Below are 17140 nucleotides of genomic sequence, written 5' to 3' on the forward strand. Positions count from 1 at the left end.
ATTAGGAAGATTAACTCCAAGTTGAATCAAGTGATTATTATACCCAGACATTTTGAGTATGTGTTCACTGACAGAACTATTCTCCTCCATCTTGCAGCTATAGAACTTATTGGAGACTTCATATCTCTCAATCCGGGCATTTGCTTGAAATATTAACTTCAACTCCTGGAACATCTCATATGCTCCATGACATTCAAAACGTCGTTGAAGGCCCGTTTCTAAGCCATAAAGCATGGCACACTGAACTATCGAGTAGTCATCAGCTTTGCTCTACCAGACGTTCTTAACGTCGTCAGTTGCATCAGCAGCAGGCCTGGCACCCAGCGGTGCTTCCAGGACGTAATTCTTCTGTGCAGCAATGAGGATAATCCTCAAGTTACGGACCCAGTCCGTGTAATTGCTACCATCATCTTTCAACTTTGCTTTCTCAAGGAACGCATTAAAATTCAATGGAACAACAGCATGAGCCATCTATCTACAACAAACATAGATAAGCAAAATACTATCAAGTACTAAGTTCATGATAAATTTAAGTTCAATTAATCATATTACTTAAGAACTCCCACTTAGACAGACATCTCTCTAGTCATCTAAGTGATCACGTGATCCAAATCAACTAAACCATAACCGATCATCACGTGAGATGGAGTAGTTTTCAATGGTGAACATCACTATGTTGATCATATCTACTATATGATTCACGCTCGACCTTTCAGTCTCCATGTTCCGAGGCCATATCTGCATATGCTAGGCTCGTCCAATTTAACCTAAGTATTCTGCGTGTGCAAAACTGGCTTGCACCCGTTGTAGATGGATGTAGAGCTTATCACACCCGATCATCACGTGGTGTCTGGGCACGACGAACTTTGGCAATGGTGCATACTCAGGGAGAACACTTATTGATAATTTTAGTGAGAGATCATCTTAAAATGCTACCGTCAATCAAAGCAAGATAAGATGCATAAAGGATTAACATCACATGCAATCAATATAAGTGATATGATATGGCCATCATCATCTTGTGCTTGTGATCTCCATCTCCGAAGCACCGTCGTGATCACCATCGTCACCGGCGCGACACCTTTGATCTTCATCGTAGCATCGTTGTCGTTTACACCATCTATTGCTTCTACGACTATCGCTACCGCTTAGTGATAAAGTAAAGCAATTACAGGGCGTTTGCATTTCATACAATAAAGCGACAACCATATGGCTCCTGCCAGTTGCCGATAACTTCGGTTACAAAACATGATCATCTCATACAATAAAATGTAGCATCACGTCTTGACCATATCACATCACAACATGCCCTGCGAAAACAAGTTAGACGTCCTCTACTTTGTTGTTGCAAGTTTTACGTGGCTGCTACGGGCTTAGCAAGAACCGTTCTTACCTACGCATCAAAACCACAATGATAGTTCGTCAAGTTAGTGTTGTTTTAACCTTCGCAAGGACCGGGCATAGCCACACTCGATTCAGCTAAAGTGAGAGAGACAGACACCTGCCAGCCACCTTTAAGCACGAGTGCTCGTAACGGTGAAACCAGACTCGCGTAAGCGTACGCGTAATGTCGGTCCGGGCCGCTTCATCTCACAATACCGCCGAACCAAAGTATGACATGCTGGTAAGCAGGATGACTTGTATCGCCCACAAATCACTTGTGTTCTACTCGTGCATATGACATCTACGCATAAAACCAGGCTCGGATGCCACTGTTGGGGAACGTAGTAATTTCAAAAAATTTCCTACGTACACGCAAGATCATGGTGATGACATAGCAACGAGAGGGGAGAGTGTTGTCCACGTACCCTCGTAGACCGTAAGCGGAAGCGTTATGACAACGCGGTTGATGTAGTCGTACGTCTTCACTATCCGACCGATCCAAGCACCGAACGTACGGCACCTCCGAGTTCAGCACACGTTCAGCTTGATGACGATCCCCGGGCTCCGATCCAGCAAAGCTTTGGGGATGAGTTCCGTCAGCACGACGGCGTGGTGACGATGATGATGTTCTACTGGCGCAGGGCTTCGCCTAAACTCCGCGACGATATGGCCGAGGTGGAATATGGTGGAGGGGGGCACCGCACACGGCTAAGGAACAATCCGTTGATCAACTTGTGTGTTCTAGGGTGCCCCCCTCCCCCTGTATATAAAGGAGCAAGGGGGGAGGCCGGCCGGCCCTTGTGGGCGCGCCAAGGAGGAGGAGTCCTCCTCCTAGTAGGAGTAGGACTCCCCCTTTCCTACTCCTACTAGGAGGGGGAAGGAAGGGGGAGGGGGAAGGAAAGAGGGGGGAGCCCCCCCCCCCCTCCTAGTCCAATTTGGACCAGAGGGAGAGGGGGCGCGCGGCCCACCCTGGCCGCCCCTCTCTCTTTCCACCAAGGCCCATGTGGCCCATTATCTCTCCCCGGGGGGTTCCGGTAACCCTCCGGCACTCCGGTTTTCTCCGAAAACATCCGGAACACTTCCGGTGTCCGAATATAGTTGTCCAATATATGAATCTTTATGTCTCGACCATTTCGAGACTCCTCGTCATGTCCGTGATCACATCCGGGACTCCGAACAAACTTCGGTACATCAAAACTTATAAACTCATAATAAAACTGTCATCGTAACGTTAAGCGTGCGGACCCTAAGGGTTCGAGAACTATGTAGACATGACCTAGAACTATTCTCGGTCAATAACCAATAGCGGAACCTGGATGCCCATATTGGTTCCTACATATTCTACGAAGATCATTATCGGTCAAACCGCATAACAACATACGTTGTTCCCTTTGTCATCGATATGTTACTTGCCCGAGATTCGATCGTCGGTATCCAATACCTAGTTCAATCTCGTTACCGGAAAGTCTCTTTACTCGTTACGTAATGCATCATCCCATAACTAACTCATTAGCTACATTGCTTGCAAGGCTTATAGTGATGTGCATTACAGAGAGGGCCCAGAGATACCTCTCCGACAATCGGAGTGACAAAACCTAATCTCGAAATACGCCAACCCAACATGTACCTTCGGAGACACCTGTAGTACTCCTTTATAATCACCCAGTTACGTTGTGACGTTTGGTAGTACCCAAAGTGTTCCTCCGGTAAACGGGAGTTGCATAATCTCATAGTTACAGGAACATGTATAAGTCATGAAGAAAGCAATAGCAATATACTAAACGATCAAGTGCTAGGCTAACGGAATGGGTCATGTCAATCACATCATTCTCCTAATGATGTGATCTCGTTAATCAAATGACAACACATGTCTATGGTCAGGAAACATAACCATGTTTGATTAATGAGCTAGTCAAGTAGAGGCATACTAGTGACTATATGTTTGTCTATGTATTCACACATGTATCATGTTTCGGGTTAATACAATTCTAGCATGAATAATAAACATTTATCATGATATGAGGAAATAAATAATAACTCTATTATTGCCTCTAGGGCATATTTCCTTCACTTCGGGTCCATAGTTATTAGCTAGTTGGCTTCTTCTCTCTTTTTGGATCTCAATACAATGTCTCCACCTCTCTTGTGGAGATCTATTCGATGTAATCTCTTTTTGCGGTGTGTTTGTCGAGATCCGATGAATTGTGGGTTTATGATCAAGTTTATCTATGGATAATAATTGAATCTTCTCTGAATTCTTTTATATTATTGAGTTTTCTTTGCAAGTCTCTTCGAATTATCGGTTTGGTTTGGCCTACTAGATTGATCTTTATTCCCATGGGAGAAGTGCTTAGCTTTGGGTTCAATCTTGCGGTGTTCTTACCTAGTGACAGAAAGGGTTGCAAGACACGTATTGTATTGTTGCCATCGAGGATAAAAAGATGGGGTTTATATCATATTGCTTGAGTTTATCCCTCTTTATCATGTCATCTTGCTTAATCCATTACACTGTTCTTATGAACTTAATACTCTAGATGCATGTTGGATAGCGGTCGATGTGTGGGTAATAGTAGTAGATGGAGGCAGGAGTCGGTCTACTTGTTGGGACGTGATGCCTATATACATGATCATGCCTAGATAACGTCATAATTATTTGTTTTTCTATCAATTGCTCGACAGTAATTTGTTCACCCACCGTAATACTTATGCTCTTGAGAGAAGCCACTAGTGAAACCTATGGCCCCCGGGTCTATCTCTTATCATATTTGCTTCCAATCTACTTTTATTTGCATCTTTATTTTCTGCATCTATATTATAAAATACCAAAAATATATTTATCTTATCATATTATCTCTATCAGATCTCACTTTCGCAAGTGGTCGTGAAGGGATTGACAACCCCTTTGTCGCGTTGGTTGCGATTTCTTTGTTTGTTTGTGTAGGTTCGTGGGACTTGTTGAGAAGCCTCCTACTGGATTGATACCTTGGTTCTCAAACACTGAGGGAAATACTTACACTGCTGTGCTGCATCACCCTTTCCTCTTCAAGGAAAACCAACGCAAGCTCAAGACGTAGCACCCAATGACACCACGAAGCTTCACCACGATGGACTATGGCTCTGCGGTGACCTCAACCGTCTAGGGTGCTCAAACACCCAAGAGTAACAAGATTCGCAAGGAATTAGTGGGGGGAATCAAATTTCTCTTGGTGGAAGTGTAGATCGAGGCCTTCTCAACCAATCCCTAGAGAATCAACAAGTTTGATTGGCTAGAGAGAGATCGGGCGAAAATGGAGCTTGGGGATGGAAGAGGTAGTCGACTCGGAGAAGAAGACCCCCCTTATATAGTGAGTGGACTTATCCAAATGTTACCCACTTATTCAGCCTGCGACATGCGGTACTACCGCACCCACGGCAGAGACCAGACGATGCCCTGTTGCGTTGACGCAATGAGCGGTAGAACCGCCGGAGCGGTACTACCGCGTGTCCTTGCGATACTACCGCAAGGCAGGGGTTCGACTAGGCTAGGAAGGCACGAACGAATAAAATTACATTCGTGGCTACTTCCGCTGAGTTTCAATCTGTGCAAAAATCTAACACAGTACTACCACATCCAGGGAGCGGTACTACCGCATAGGGCGCGTATGTAAAAAATTACATCCGCCCCTACTTCCGCGCGAGTAGTTGTGCTGGGCTAGAAACCACGGTACTACTGTGCCCGAGGAGCGGTACTACCGCACTGCACGGTACTACCGCGTCCCTGGTCGGTACTACCATGGGCCTCTGCGGTACTACTGCTCCCTTGAGCAGTACTACCACATGCCACAACACAATACCACTTGAGTCCTTCACTTTGCAAAGACACAGATAAAGGGTCGGTGCTCCAAAGAAGCAAAGGAAAGGTGGTGCAAAGGGACAGACGTGTACGTGTTGATTGCACCCTAACCTTTCCGAAACGGACCCCCTCTTAATAGTACAGCTTTCCTACGACTCATATCCACCGAAAAGAAACATAGAGAAACACCGTCTTCACTAGGCTCTGAGGGGCATCGAATCATCTTGTGCCTAAACATGAGATATCTGAAATGCTCAATACACACGATTAGTCCACAAAAGCATTGTCATCAATCACCAAAACCACATAGGGTGAAATATGCCCTTACACGAAGATTGGCTAAGGACGAGGTGACGATGCGCGTCGGGAATGGTTCCAAGATCGATGTGATCGCCGTCGGCACGCTACCTCTACATCTATCTTCGGGGTTAGTTTTAGACCTGAATAATTGTTATTTGGTGTCAGCTTTGAGCATGAACATTATATCTGGATCTTGTTTGATGGGAGACGGTTGTTCATTTAAACCAGAGAATAATGGTTGTTCTATTTATATGAGTAATATTCTTTTATGCTCATGCACCCTTATTGAGTGGTCTATTTTTGTTGAATCTCGATCGTGGAGATACACATGTTCATAATATTGAAACCAAAAGATGCAAAGTTCATAAAGATAGTGCAACTTATTTGCGGCACTGCCATTTAGTTCATATTGGCGTAAAGCGCATGAAGAAACTTCATGTTGATGGGCTTTTGGAATCACTTGATTATGAATCACTTGGTGCTTGTGAACCATGCCTCATGGGCAAGATGACTAAAACTCCGTTCTCCGGAACAATGGAACGAGCTACTGACTTATTGCAAATAATACATATTAATGTATGCGGTCCAATGAGTGTTGAGGCTCGTGGCGGGTATCGTTATTTTCTTATATTCACAGATAATTTGAGCAGATGTGGGTATATCTACTTAATGAAGCATAAGTCTGAAACGTTTGAAAAGTTCAAAGAACTTCATAGTGAAGTGGAAAATCATCGTAACAAGAAAATAAAGTTTCTACGATCTGATCATGGAGGCGAATATTAGAATTACGAGTTTGGTCTTCATTTGAAATAATGTGGAATAGTTTTGCAACTCACGCCACCTGGAACACCACAGCGTAATGGTGTGTCCGAACATCGTAACTGTACTTTATTCGATATGGTCCGATCTATGATGTCTCTTACTGATTTACCGCTATTGTTTTGGGGTTATTCTTTAGAGACGGTTGCATTCACTTTAAATAGGGCACCATCAAAATCCGTTGAGACGACGCCTTATGAACTATGGTTTGGCAAGAAACCAAAGTTGTCGTTTCTTAAAGTTTATGGCTGTGATGCTTATGTAAAAAAACTTCAACCTGATAAGCTCGAACCAAAACTAGAGAAGTGTGTCTTCATAGGATACCCAAAGGAAACTGTTGGGTACACCTTCTATCACAGATCCGAAGGCAAGATATTCGTTGCTAAGAATGGATCCTTTCTAGAGAAGGAGTTTCTCTCGAAAGAAGTGAGTGGGAGGAAAGTAGAACTTGATGAGGTATTGTACCTTCTCCCAAATTGGAAAGTAGTTAATCACAGAAACCAGTTCCAGTGATTCCTACACCAATTAGTGAGGAAGATAATGATGATGATCATGAAACTTCAGATCAAGTTACTACAGAACCTCGTAGGTCTTCCAGAATACGGTCCGCACCAGAGTGGTACATTAATCCTATTTTGGAAGTCATGTTACTAGACCATGATGAACCTACGAACTGTGAGGAAGCGATGATGAGCCCAGATTCCGTGAAATCGCCTGATGCCATGAAATCTGAGATGGGATCCATGTATGATAACAAAGTGTGGACTTTGGTGGATTTGACCGATGATCAGCAAGCCAGAGAAAATAAATGGATCTTCAAGAACAAGACTGACGCTGACGGTAATGTTACTGTCTACAAAGCTTGACTTGTTGTCAAAGGTTTTCGACAAGTTCAAGGAGTTGACTACGATGAGACTTTCTCACCCATAGCGATGCTTAAGTCTGTCCGAATCATGTTAGCAATTGACGCATTTTATGATTATGAAATTTGGCAGATGGATGTCAAAACTACATTCCTGAATGGATTTATGGAAGAAGAGTTGTATATGATGCAACCAGAAGGTTTTGTCGATCCAAAGGGTGCTAACCAAGTGTGCAAGCTCCAGTGATCCATTTATGGACTGGTGCAAGCCTCTCGGAGTTGGAATAAATGCTTTGATAGTGTGATCAAAGAATATGGTTTTATACATACTTTTGGAGAAGCCTATATTCACAAGAAAGTGAGTGGGAGCTCTGTAGCATTTCTAGTATTATATGTGGATGACATATTGTTGATTGAAAATGATATACAATTTCTAGATAGCATAAAAGGATACTTGAATAATAGTTTTTCAATGAAAGACCTTGGTGAAGCTGCTTACATATTGGGCATCAAGATCTATAGAGATAGATCAAGACGCCTAATTGGACTTTCAGAAAGCACATACCTTGATAAAGTTTTGAAGAAGTTCAAAATGGATCAGTCAAAGAAAGGGTTCTTGCCCGTATTACAAGGTGTGAAATTGAGTCAGACTCAATGCCCGACCACTTCAGAAGATAGAGAGAAAATGAAAGCCATTCCCTATGCTTCGGCCATACGTTCTATCATGTATGCAATGTTGTGTACCAGACCTGATGTGTGCCTTGCTATAAGCATAGCAGGGAGGTACCAAAGTAATCCAGGAGTGGAGCAGTAGACAGCGGTCAAGAACATCCTGAAATACCTGAAAAGGACTAAGGATATGTTTCTCGTTTATGGAGGTGACAAAGAGCTCATCGTAAATGGTTACGTCGATGCAAGCTTTGAATCTGATCTGGATGACTCTAAGTCGCAATCCAAATACGTATTTTATTGAATGGTGGAGCTGTCAGTTGGTGCAGTTCCAAGCAGAGCGTCGTGGCGAGATCTACATGTGAAGAGGAGTACATAGCTGCTTCAGAAGAAGCAAATGAAGGAGTCTAGATGAAGGAGTTCATATCCGATCTAGGTGTCATACCTAGTGCATCGGGTGAATGAAAATCTTTTGTGACAATACTGGTGCAATTGCCTTGGCAAAGGAATCCAGATTTCACAAGAGAACCAAGCACATCAAGAGACGCTTCAATTCCATCTGTCATCAAGTGTCGGAGGGAGACATTGATATTTGCAAGATACATACGGATCTGTATGTTGCAGACCCGTTGACTAAGCCTCTTCCACGAGCAAAACATGGTCAGCACCAAGACTCCATGGGTGTTAGAACCATTACTTTGTAATCTAGATTACCGACTCTAGTGCAAGTGGGAGACTGAAGGAAATATGCCCTAAAGGCAATAATAAAGTTTTTATTTATATTTCCTTATATCATGATAAATGTTTATTATTCATGCTAGAATTGTATTAACCGGAAACTTAGTACATGTGTGAATACATAGACAAAACATAGTGTCCCTAGTATGCCTCTACTTGACTAGCTCGTTAATCAAAGATGGTTATGTTTCCTAACCATAGACATGTGTTGTCATTTGATCACATCATTAGGAGAATGATGTGATGGCCAAGACCCATCCGTTATTAGCATTATGATCGTTACAGTTTCATTGCTACTGCTTTCTTCATGACTTATACATGTTCCCCAAACTATGATATTATGCAACTCCCGAATACCGGAGGAACACCTTGTGTGCTATCAAACGTCACAATGTAAATGGATGATTATAAATATGCTCTACAGGTGTCTCCGAAGGTGTTTGTTGAGTTGGCATAGGATTTGTCACTCTGTGTATCAGAGAGGTATCTCTGGGACCTCTCAGTAATGCTCATCACTATAAGCCTTGCAAGCGATGTGACTAATGAGTTAGTTGCGGGATGAAGCATTATGGAACGAGTAAAGAGACCTGCCGGTAACGAGATTGAACTAGGTATGATGATACCGACGATCGAATCTCGGGCAAGTAACATACCGATGACAAAGGAAACAACGTATGTTGTTATGCAGTTTGACCGATAAAGATCTTCGTAGAATATGTAGGAGCCAATATGAGCATCCAGGTTCCGCTATTGGTTAATGATCAGAGATGTGTCTCGATCATGTCTACATAGTTCTCGAACCCGTAGGGTCTGCACGCTTAACGTTCGATGACGATTTATATTATGAGTTATGTGTTTTTGATGACTGAAGTTTGTTCGGAGTCCCGGATGAGATCATGGACGTGACAAGGAGTCTCAAAATGGTCAAGACATAAAGATTGATATATTGGAAGACTATGTTTGGACACCGGAAAGGTTTTGAAAGAATTCGGGCATTTTTCGGGGAACTGAGAGGTTACCGGAACCCCCCGGGGAAGTTATGGGCCTAGATGGGCCATAAGGGAGTAGGCGAGGGAAGGCCACAAGGTGGGGAAAATCCTACTTGCCGCTCGTTGCGGCAAGCTGTCGAAGCTTCGCACATGGAGGTGCGAGCGAGCGAACGAGTGGGCCGGCCCGTTTTAGGGTTACAGCAGACTCGGTTTTGGGAACCTTCTATGATGTTTCCAGCCAGTTTTTTCCGGTTTTGGGAACCTTCTAGAAGGTTCCTGAACCGGCCTTTTCTTTTTCAGTTTCTTTTTCGTTTTTCTTTTTTCTATTTATCTTCTTTTTCTTTTTTTCTTTTCTTTTTTCTGTTTCTTTTTTTTCTGTTTTCTTTTCTTTTATCTTTTTTCCTTTTCAAGTTTATTTTCAAAAAAAATCCGAATTCCAAAAAATGTTCCTGTTTTTAAGATTTTGTTCACAAATTCAAAAAATGTTCCTGTTTTTCAGATTCTGTTCATAAATTCAAAAAATGTTTCTGGTTTCAAAAATTTTGTTTTGAATTTTCAGAAAATGTTCCTGTTTTTTCAAAAATTGTTTGAATTACTTTTTTTCATTTTTTGAGAAATTTGAAAATAATGACATGGATTTCAAAAAATGCATGTATTCAAAAATTGTTCACAAATTTCAAAAAATGTTCTTATTTTTCAAAAAAAATTCACTTCTTAAAAAATTGTTCACATTTCAAATTTGTTTGGGATTTTCAATATTGTTCTCCATTTTAGAATTTGTTCTAAAAATTCAAAATTTGTTTGTTATTTTAAAAATTGTTCCCATTTCAAAATTTTGTTCGAAAATTTTAAAAGTGTTCATGTTTACAAAAAAATTCATGTTTACAATTTTTTTGTTCACAATTCAAAATTTGTTCTCCTTTCAAAAATATTCATGTTTTTGCAAAAATCAGTATTAAATACTTGTTCAGATTTTCGAAAAACTTTTTTGTGTTTATCGATTTTTTTAAAACTCGTGTTGGTTCAGTAAATTCTGATTATATTTTTTTAGTTTTTCTTCTCAAATTTGAAAAGTGTTCGCATTAAAAAAATACTTTTCTCAAAAAAGTGTTCGAATATGCATTACCTTTAGCTGCGCGCGCCGCAGTAAAACATGAAAGCTTATGTAGCCCATTGGCTAGGGTCGTGCGTAAGTCACAGGAGGTGCTAGGTTCGATTCCGACCTCCTCTAGCTGTTTTGGGCCCTGTTTGATAGCAAAGTATTTTCTAAGTATGTTGATAATACCACAATTTTTGAGATTACCATAGTATTTTTTATAATGACCTGTTTGGTAGTCCATAGCAACTGTGGTTTTAATACTGTAGTATTGGCCAAACTGTGGTTTTTTCTCTATATAAAAAAAAGAGCCCCAGACCTCTTTTTTAAAAACAGAGGAGCCGAAAAGAAGGGTCTCACGTCGTTCTCCTTCCCCTCTCCAACAACTCGCTCCTACCACGCCGCCGCCGCGCCGCCCTGTCGCGTTTGGAGGTTTCTCCCTCTCCGGCCATGGGGAAACAACAAGACGGCACCGGAGAGACCAAAGGTGAGTACACTGTCATTGATCCTCCCTCATTGGCTCCTCCCACATCTTCACGGCGGCCGCTGGCCCCTTCCTCCGGCCATGATGGAATAGGCCGGGGCACTAGATCTATTTGGTTCTTGCTATCTCCAAAGGATGAATCCTTGTTTGAGCCAAAATATGTATGTTCGATTCATGTGCCTTCTCCTTTATAAAGTCTGGTATGATGCATACGGGTAACCCGAGGGAGCGAGCTGCTATTGCGTTTGAGATCAGCGAAGGCGCCGCTACGAAGGTTTTTATACTTCAAATTGCTCAGAGGTAGTCTGCCTAATTACTCCGCCGCCGTCGCTGCCGCTAATCATAATTAGTCTAATTGATCCATATATTATATTCTACTACTACAATACGATGCTACTTTCATGCACTGTATATTTCAGCTAGCTACCACATGTCGTCAAGAATAATTCAGAGGTCATCCCCTTACATGTGTGTTGAACAAAAGCATGGATGAGAGTGATTGTATTATTGTCAATTTTCCGGACGTTTGTGTTGATTTGAACGCTTTATTTGATGCATTTTGTATCCCAATTGCAGAAAAGAAAAACAGAGCATCATGGACCACTGCTCAGTTGGACCTTCTAGTTTCTGTGATGAAAGAATATGCAGATGCTGCTAAATTTCGTGGTCAGAACGGATGGACCAAAGAAGGATGGAAAAGCATGGCTACACGCTTGAACAATCAGTTTCCGAGAGCTAATTTTATTGTTGATCAACTAAAATTTAGGGAGCAGCGGTTGAAGAAAGAATATTTCATTGTCAAATCTATTGTAGAGAAGAGTGGCTTCGGTTTTGATCCTATTACAAAAATGCCAACAACCATTCCAGAAAAATGGGATGAATTGAGCAAAGAACAACAGAAGTGGAGATACAAAGCTTTCCCTTACTATGATGATTTGCATGCTGATGGTTAGGATATCCAGCTAGCTAGCTACAAAAGCTCAACAGAATTAGTATTCAAACGGCCGGACAGCTGCAATGTCCTTCCACTGCTAACGGCTAGGTAGCTGACTATTTGTACGCAACGGCTAGGCAACAATACTGTGTTTTCCAACAACAACCAAACAGGTCACAATAATCTCAATACTTCAAGATACTTTGGTATTACCAAAACTGTGGTATCTTGTACCCATTGACAAAAATACTGTGGTTTTTAATACTTCAGTTTTTCTAATATTTTGCTACCAAACATAGCCTTAGTCTCTTTTGTATTTTTTACTGTGTTTCGCTAATGGGCCGGCCCAGCTGGAGTCACCCCTGTGCGTTTGCTCGGCAATTCGCCGCAACGAGCAGCGCATAGGAGAACCCACAAGGTGGCGCGCGCCGCTCCCCTTAGAATTCTGAATTGGACTAGGGAGAGGGGGCGCGACCCCCTCTATCCTTCCCCTCTCCTTCTCCTTCCCTCCTTCCCCCTCTTGGACTACGAAAAGTGGGGGGGGGGGGAGCAAGTCCTACTAGGTTTGGAGTCCTAGTAGGACTCCCCCCCTTGGCGCGCCTCCTCCTTGGCCAGCCTCCTCCTCCTCCCTCCTTTATATACGGGGGCAGTAGGGCACCCCAAAGCACAACAGTTGTTTTCTTAGCCGTGTGCGGTGCCCCCCTCCACAGTTCAACACTTCGGTCATATCGTCGTAGTGCTTAGGCAAAGCCTTGTACCGGTAACATCATCAACACCGTCGCCACGCCGTTGTGCTGAAGGAACCCTCCCTCGTCCTCAACTGGATCAAGAGCTCGAGGGACGTCATCGGGTTGAACGTGTGCTGAACATGGAGGTGTCGTACGTTCGGTACTTGGATCGGTTGGATCGTGAAGACGTTCAACTACATCAACCGCGTTAACTAAACGTTTCCGCTTTCGGTCTACGAGGGTAAGTGGACACACTCTCCCCTCTCGTTGCTATGCATCTCCTAGATAGATCTTGCATGATCGTAGGAATTTTTTTCAATTATTACGTTCCCCAACAGCCTCGTGTTTACCCTAGCCACTAAGAGCAATCTCACTGCCTTCACAAGCTTGTTATTGATCTCCTCATCACGGACAAAGACGTCATCAAGTTCTCCATCCTTCAACTTCATATTCTTCTTTGTTGCCTCCATGTCTGCCTTCTCCTTACCCTTCCAGATATCCCTCACATATCCCCTCTGAGCCGCTCATGAAGACGCCACCATTGCCCAGTACCTATTTCCGATCTGGTCTCTGTTTACTCATGAGCCAGCAACATCGTGCCAGAGCACACATGCAGGGTGCAGGGAGGAGAGAACGAGTTCACCGGTTATCATAGATAACTCAATGCTGGCAAAAGTTGTCAGAGTACTCGAACTCTAATCATCTATAGTAGTTTTCTTGAGTGCAGAATAAAGCAATAACCAATGTATATATTAGAGAGCAAATCCAACTAATCTCCCCCATCAAACTAAGTCAATGTAAGGACCTAGATTGCTACAAATATCATCACCGCCGATCACATAATTAATACTCCTCCGTCTCAAAAAGTTTGTCACTCAAATAATATCCAACCTAATATATGTGTGCAATTAATATACTCCTATCAGTGTAGTTATTTCATACTCGCTCCGTTCCTAAATATTTGTCTTTTTAGAGATTTCAACAAGTGATTACATATGGAGCAAAATGAGCGAATGCACTTTAAAATATGTCTATACACATCCGTATGTGATAGTCCATTTGAAATCTCAAAAAGACAAAAGGAATGGAGTGGGTAGGGGTGGAAAGTGGTCGCGGATAATCCGAAATATCCGATTTTCGTATTCGAGAAAATGCCTATTCGTATCCGAAACATCCGCATCCGAACCAAAATGAAAATGGAAACTATCCGTATCCGAATTTATTTAACAAATAAAAAATAAAATATGGTATGAGCTTTTGACACAAATATGGATATGGAAGTGGATATATCCGTATCCGAATAAGATTATGGGAGGTAATTTTCAAAATTCTAGCCCAAACATTCCAATTATCCAACATAAAAGCCAAATAAGTGGTCAAAAATTACTCTTCGTATGATTAAACTTAGAAATTATTATACATTACAATAGGATTTATTCATAAACCTATTTATCATTGACTTATTGTATGTCACAAGTTGATTATTTCATGTCACATAGCTATTGACTAGTTTACTTAAGCAATATGTCGCTATTATTCGTATCCGTTCCGAATTAAGAAAATATCTGATACGTACCGTATTCGAATAACATCCGAGCCGGATCCGTATCCGATAACATCTGTATTCGCATTCGTATTCGTTTTGAAAATATGAAAACAGAAGTGGTAAGAGCACTATCCGATCCGCATCCGATCCGTTTCCACCCCTAGGAGTGGGCAGTGGAAAAACATTATTATTATTTTGAGAAAAGTTGAAAAATATTAATAGTTCTCCCATCAGTCCATTGTGCACCTAAGACCTATAACCCACCTAACCCAGAAGGGCACACGTCAGCTCCCACGGAGGGACACTCCTCCCCGCCGCCGGCTGTCTTCTCGTCTTCGTCGTCAAATCGCCGGTGATCCTATCTGCGTCTGATCACAAACCCACGGCCATTCCGATCTCGCGCTTCGGGAAGACCGTCCTCCTCTGCTTAGCCCTGTTCGCCGCATGGCACCTCTGCTCGACCCTGTTCGCCGACGCGCCTCCCGGTGGCCACTCTGCGGAGGAGAAAGCTGTAGTCAGCGACGCGGCCGGGAACGCGTCTGGACTGCCTCTCGCCAGGGAGGCCGGCGTCCGGGCGGCGGCCGTCACGGGGAGCAACTTCGTCGTCTCGCCGCTGTCGATCCACGCGGCGCTCGCGATGGTGGCCGCCGGCGCGCGGGGCGAGACGCGTAGGGAGCTCCTGGGGCTCCTCGGGTCAGCCTCGCTCGACGAGCTGCACCGCGCGCCGGCGATCAAGCTTGTCGGCAGACTCAACGGACTAAAGCAGACGTCATTCGCCTGCGGCGTGTGGGTCGACCGGAGGAGGGTGCTGAGGCCGGAGTTCACGGCCACCGGAGCGTCGCGGTACGCCGCCATGGCGGAATCCGTGGACTTCGTGTCGGGGGCAGAGCAGGCGGGGCGGCGCGTGAACTCCTTCGTGGCGGACGCGACGAAGCAGCGCATCCAGCACATCCTCCCTCCCGGCTCCGTCGACTCGTCCACGGCGGTCGTCCTCGCCAACGCGCTCTACTTCAAAGGGGCGTGGCCTGAGCCGTTCGACGTCTTCAACGCGCCGTTCCACACCCCAGGCGGCGCCACCGTGCGCGTGCCGGCCATGACGACAGGCCGGTCACAGTACATCGCGCTCTACCCGGGCTTCAGGGCCCTCAAGCTGCCCTACAGGAACGACGGCGACCGCGCTGCTGCATTCTACATGCTTATCCTTCTCCCGGACAGCGGCGCTCTCAGCCTTTCTGCTCTCTACGACAAGGTGGTGTCATCGCCGGAGTTCATCAGGAAGCACACGCCAGAAGAGGAGGTTGAAGTACGTCGGTTCATGGTCCCCAAGTTCAAGTTCACCTCTAAGTTTGAGGCGTCGTCAGACATGCGGAAGCTTGGTGTCACAATGGCTTTCGCAGGCGGTGACTTCTCAGGCATGGTGAGCGGCGGGGATGGGCGGCACTCCATCGGCGCGGTGTACCATAAGGCCACCATCGAGGTGGACGAGCAAGGCACCGTGGCCGCTGCTGCCACGGCCATAGGCATGGAAGGTAGTGCGCTTCCAAGCGAGCCGCCGCATCTGGTGGATTTTGTGGCGGATCGGCCCTTCTTATTTGCCGTGGTCGAGGAGAGGACGGGCACAACGCTGTTCCTTGGTCATGTGGTTAATCCTCTCGCTAAGTGAGTAAAATGTGGAACCATGTGGTTGTTAAATGCAGTACGAGCAGGAGTGCGTGCTGATCTCCCTTAAAAAGAGCAAAACCATGTCCCAGATCAATGTCAGGGCATAAGTATGACTTTGCAAACTGGCAACTGAAAAAAAACCTCTTGTATTCAGTCTGTCTCTTGGTATAGCAGCCAGGGAAAAAAATGACTGCAAGATTTCTTGTCCCATTTAAATTCAGGAACGGTTAGTTACACGACTTCCATACAAAATTTGACATAGCAGCGAGGCGGTGTATCCAGGTGAATTCACCATTGATATATGTTCAGAGATTTTCTTGCGCTGTGATCAGCAACCGGAACAAATTTCTGAGGTCTGAACTCTCATTTTAGATCTATGAGGATCCAACACAACGAGAACAGTCCGGGGAACCAAAAGGATGATGATGATTAAATAAACTAAATCTTGTTCTAGCGGAAACATGCAACAATTGTGATTCCCCAATGAGTTGTTCTACAGAACTTGGCCTGATTGTTTGTCTGTACCATTTTCCTTTCTCATATGTATTCTGTTTTCAGGTATAATAATTAGAAGCGCACTCTAGACAAGAAGAATAGAGCCGAGCCTGTTGTCGACCGACCGATCGACGCCTGTTGCGTCAGCGGTGTTTGGGAGCCACCTGCACAGATGCACGCACTTGCTTCACATCCATTAGGCAAGGCTTTTGACGAGCAGCATTCTGTTGTCTTTCAGGTTATTGACGTTCGTCATTGCCCGACGAACCAGGCGAGCTGAAGGTGCCAGCTTCCTTCGCGACATGTCTTTTGTAGCGACTGACTGATGCTGGCGGTGAGAGTGCTAGATCAATGTCTTTTTTCTTCTTCCAGAAATTAAGATACATTGACCCTTTCTGCTCATCCTGTCTTTGGTTCTGTCTCTGCTCATCCTCACTGTTGCAAAAGTGGATTTCAGTCTATGTATGAAGATGCTCAGGCTGGCAGTTTTTGCATATGTCTATGACCGACTAGGAAGTAGGAACCCATATATGCATCCACCCATATATCTGGCAGTTTTTGCAGTCGCGTCGGTCTTGTGCACCCCTCCCTCTAACACGATCG

At 44.2% G+C, this 17140-nt stretch overlaps 1 protein-coding gene across 1 annotated transcript; it reads left to right on the top strand.

Moving 5' to 3' along the window:
* Positions 1-11138: 11138 nt before the first annotated feature.
* Positions 11139-16043, top strand: LOC119320669 (putative serpin-Z12). The gene is made up of 3 exons (XM_037594660.1): positions 11139-11175; positions 11749-12073; positions 14654-16043. Exons 1-3 carry the CDS (start codon positions 11139-11141, stop codon positions 16041-16043), a joined length of 1752 nt encoding a protein of 583 aa, XP_037450557.1.
* Positions 16044-17140: the final 1097 nt, after the last annotated feature.

This window comes from Triticum dicoccoides, chromosome 6B (assembly GCF_002162155.2).
Source record: "Triticum dicoccoides isolate Atlit2015 ecotype Zavitan chromosome 6B, WEW_v2.0, whole genome shotgun sequence".
Lineage (NCBI taxonomy): Eukaryota > Viridiplantae > Streptophyta > Magnoliopsida > Poales > Poaceae > Triticum > Triticum dicoccoides.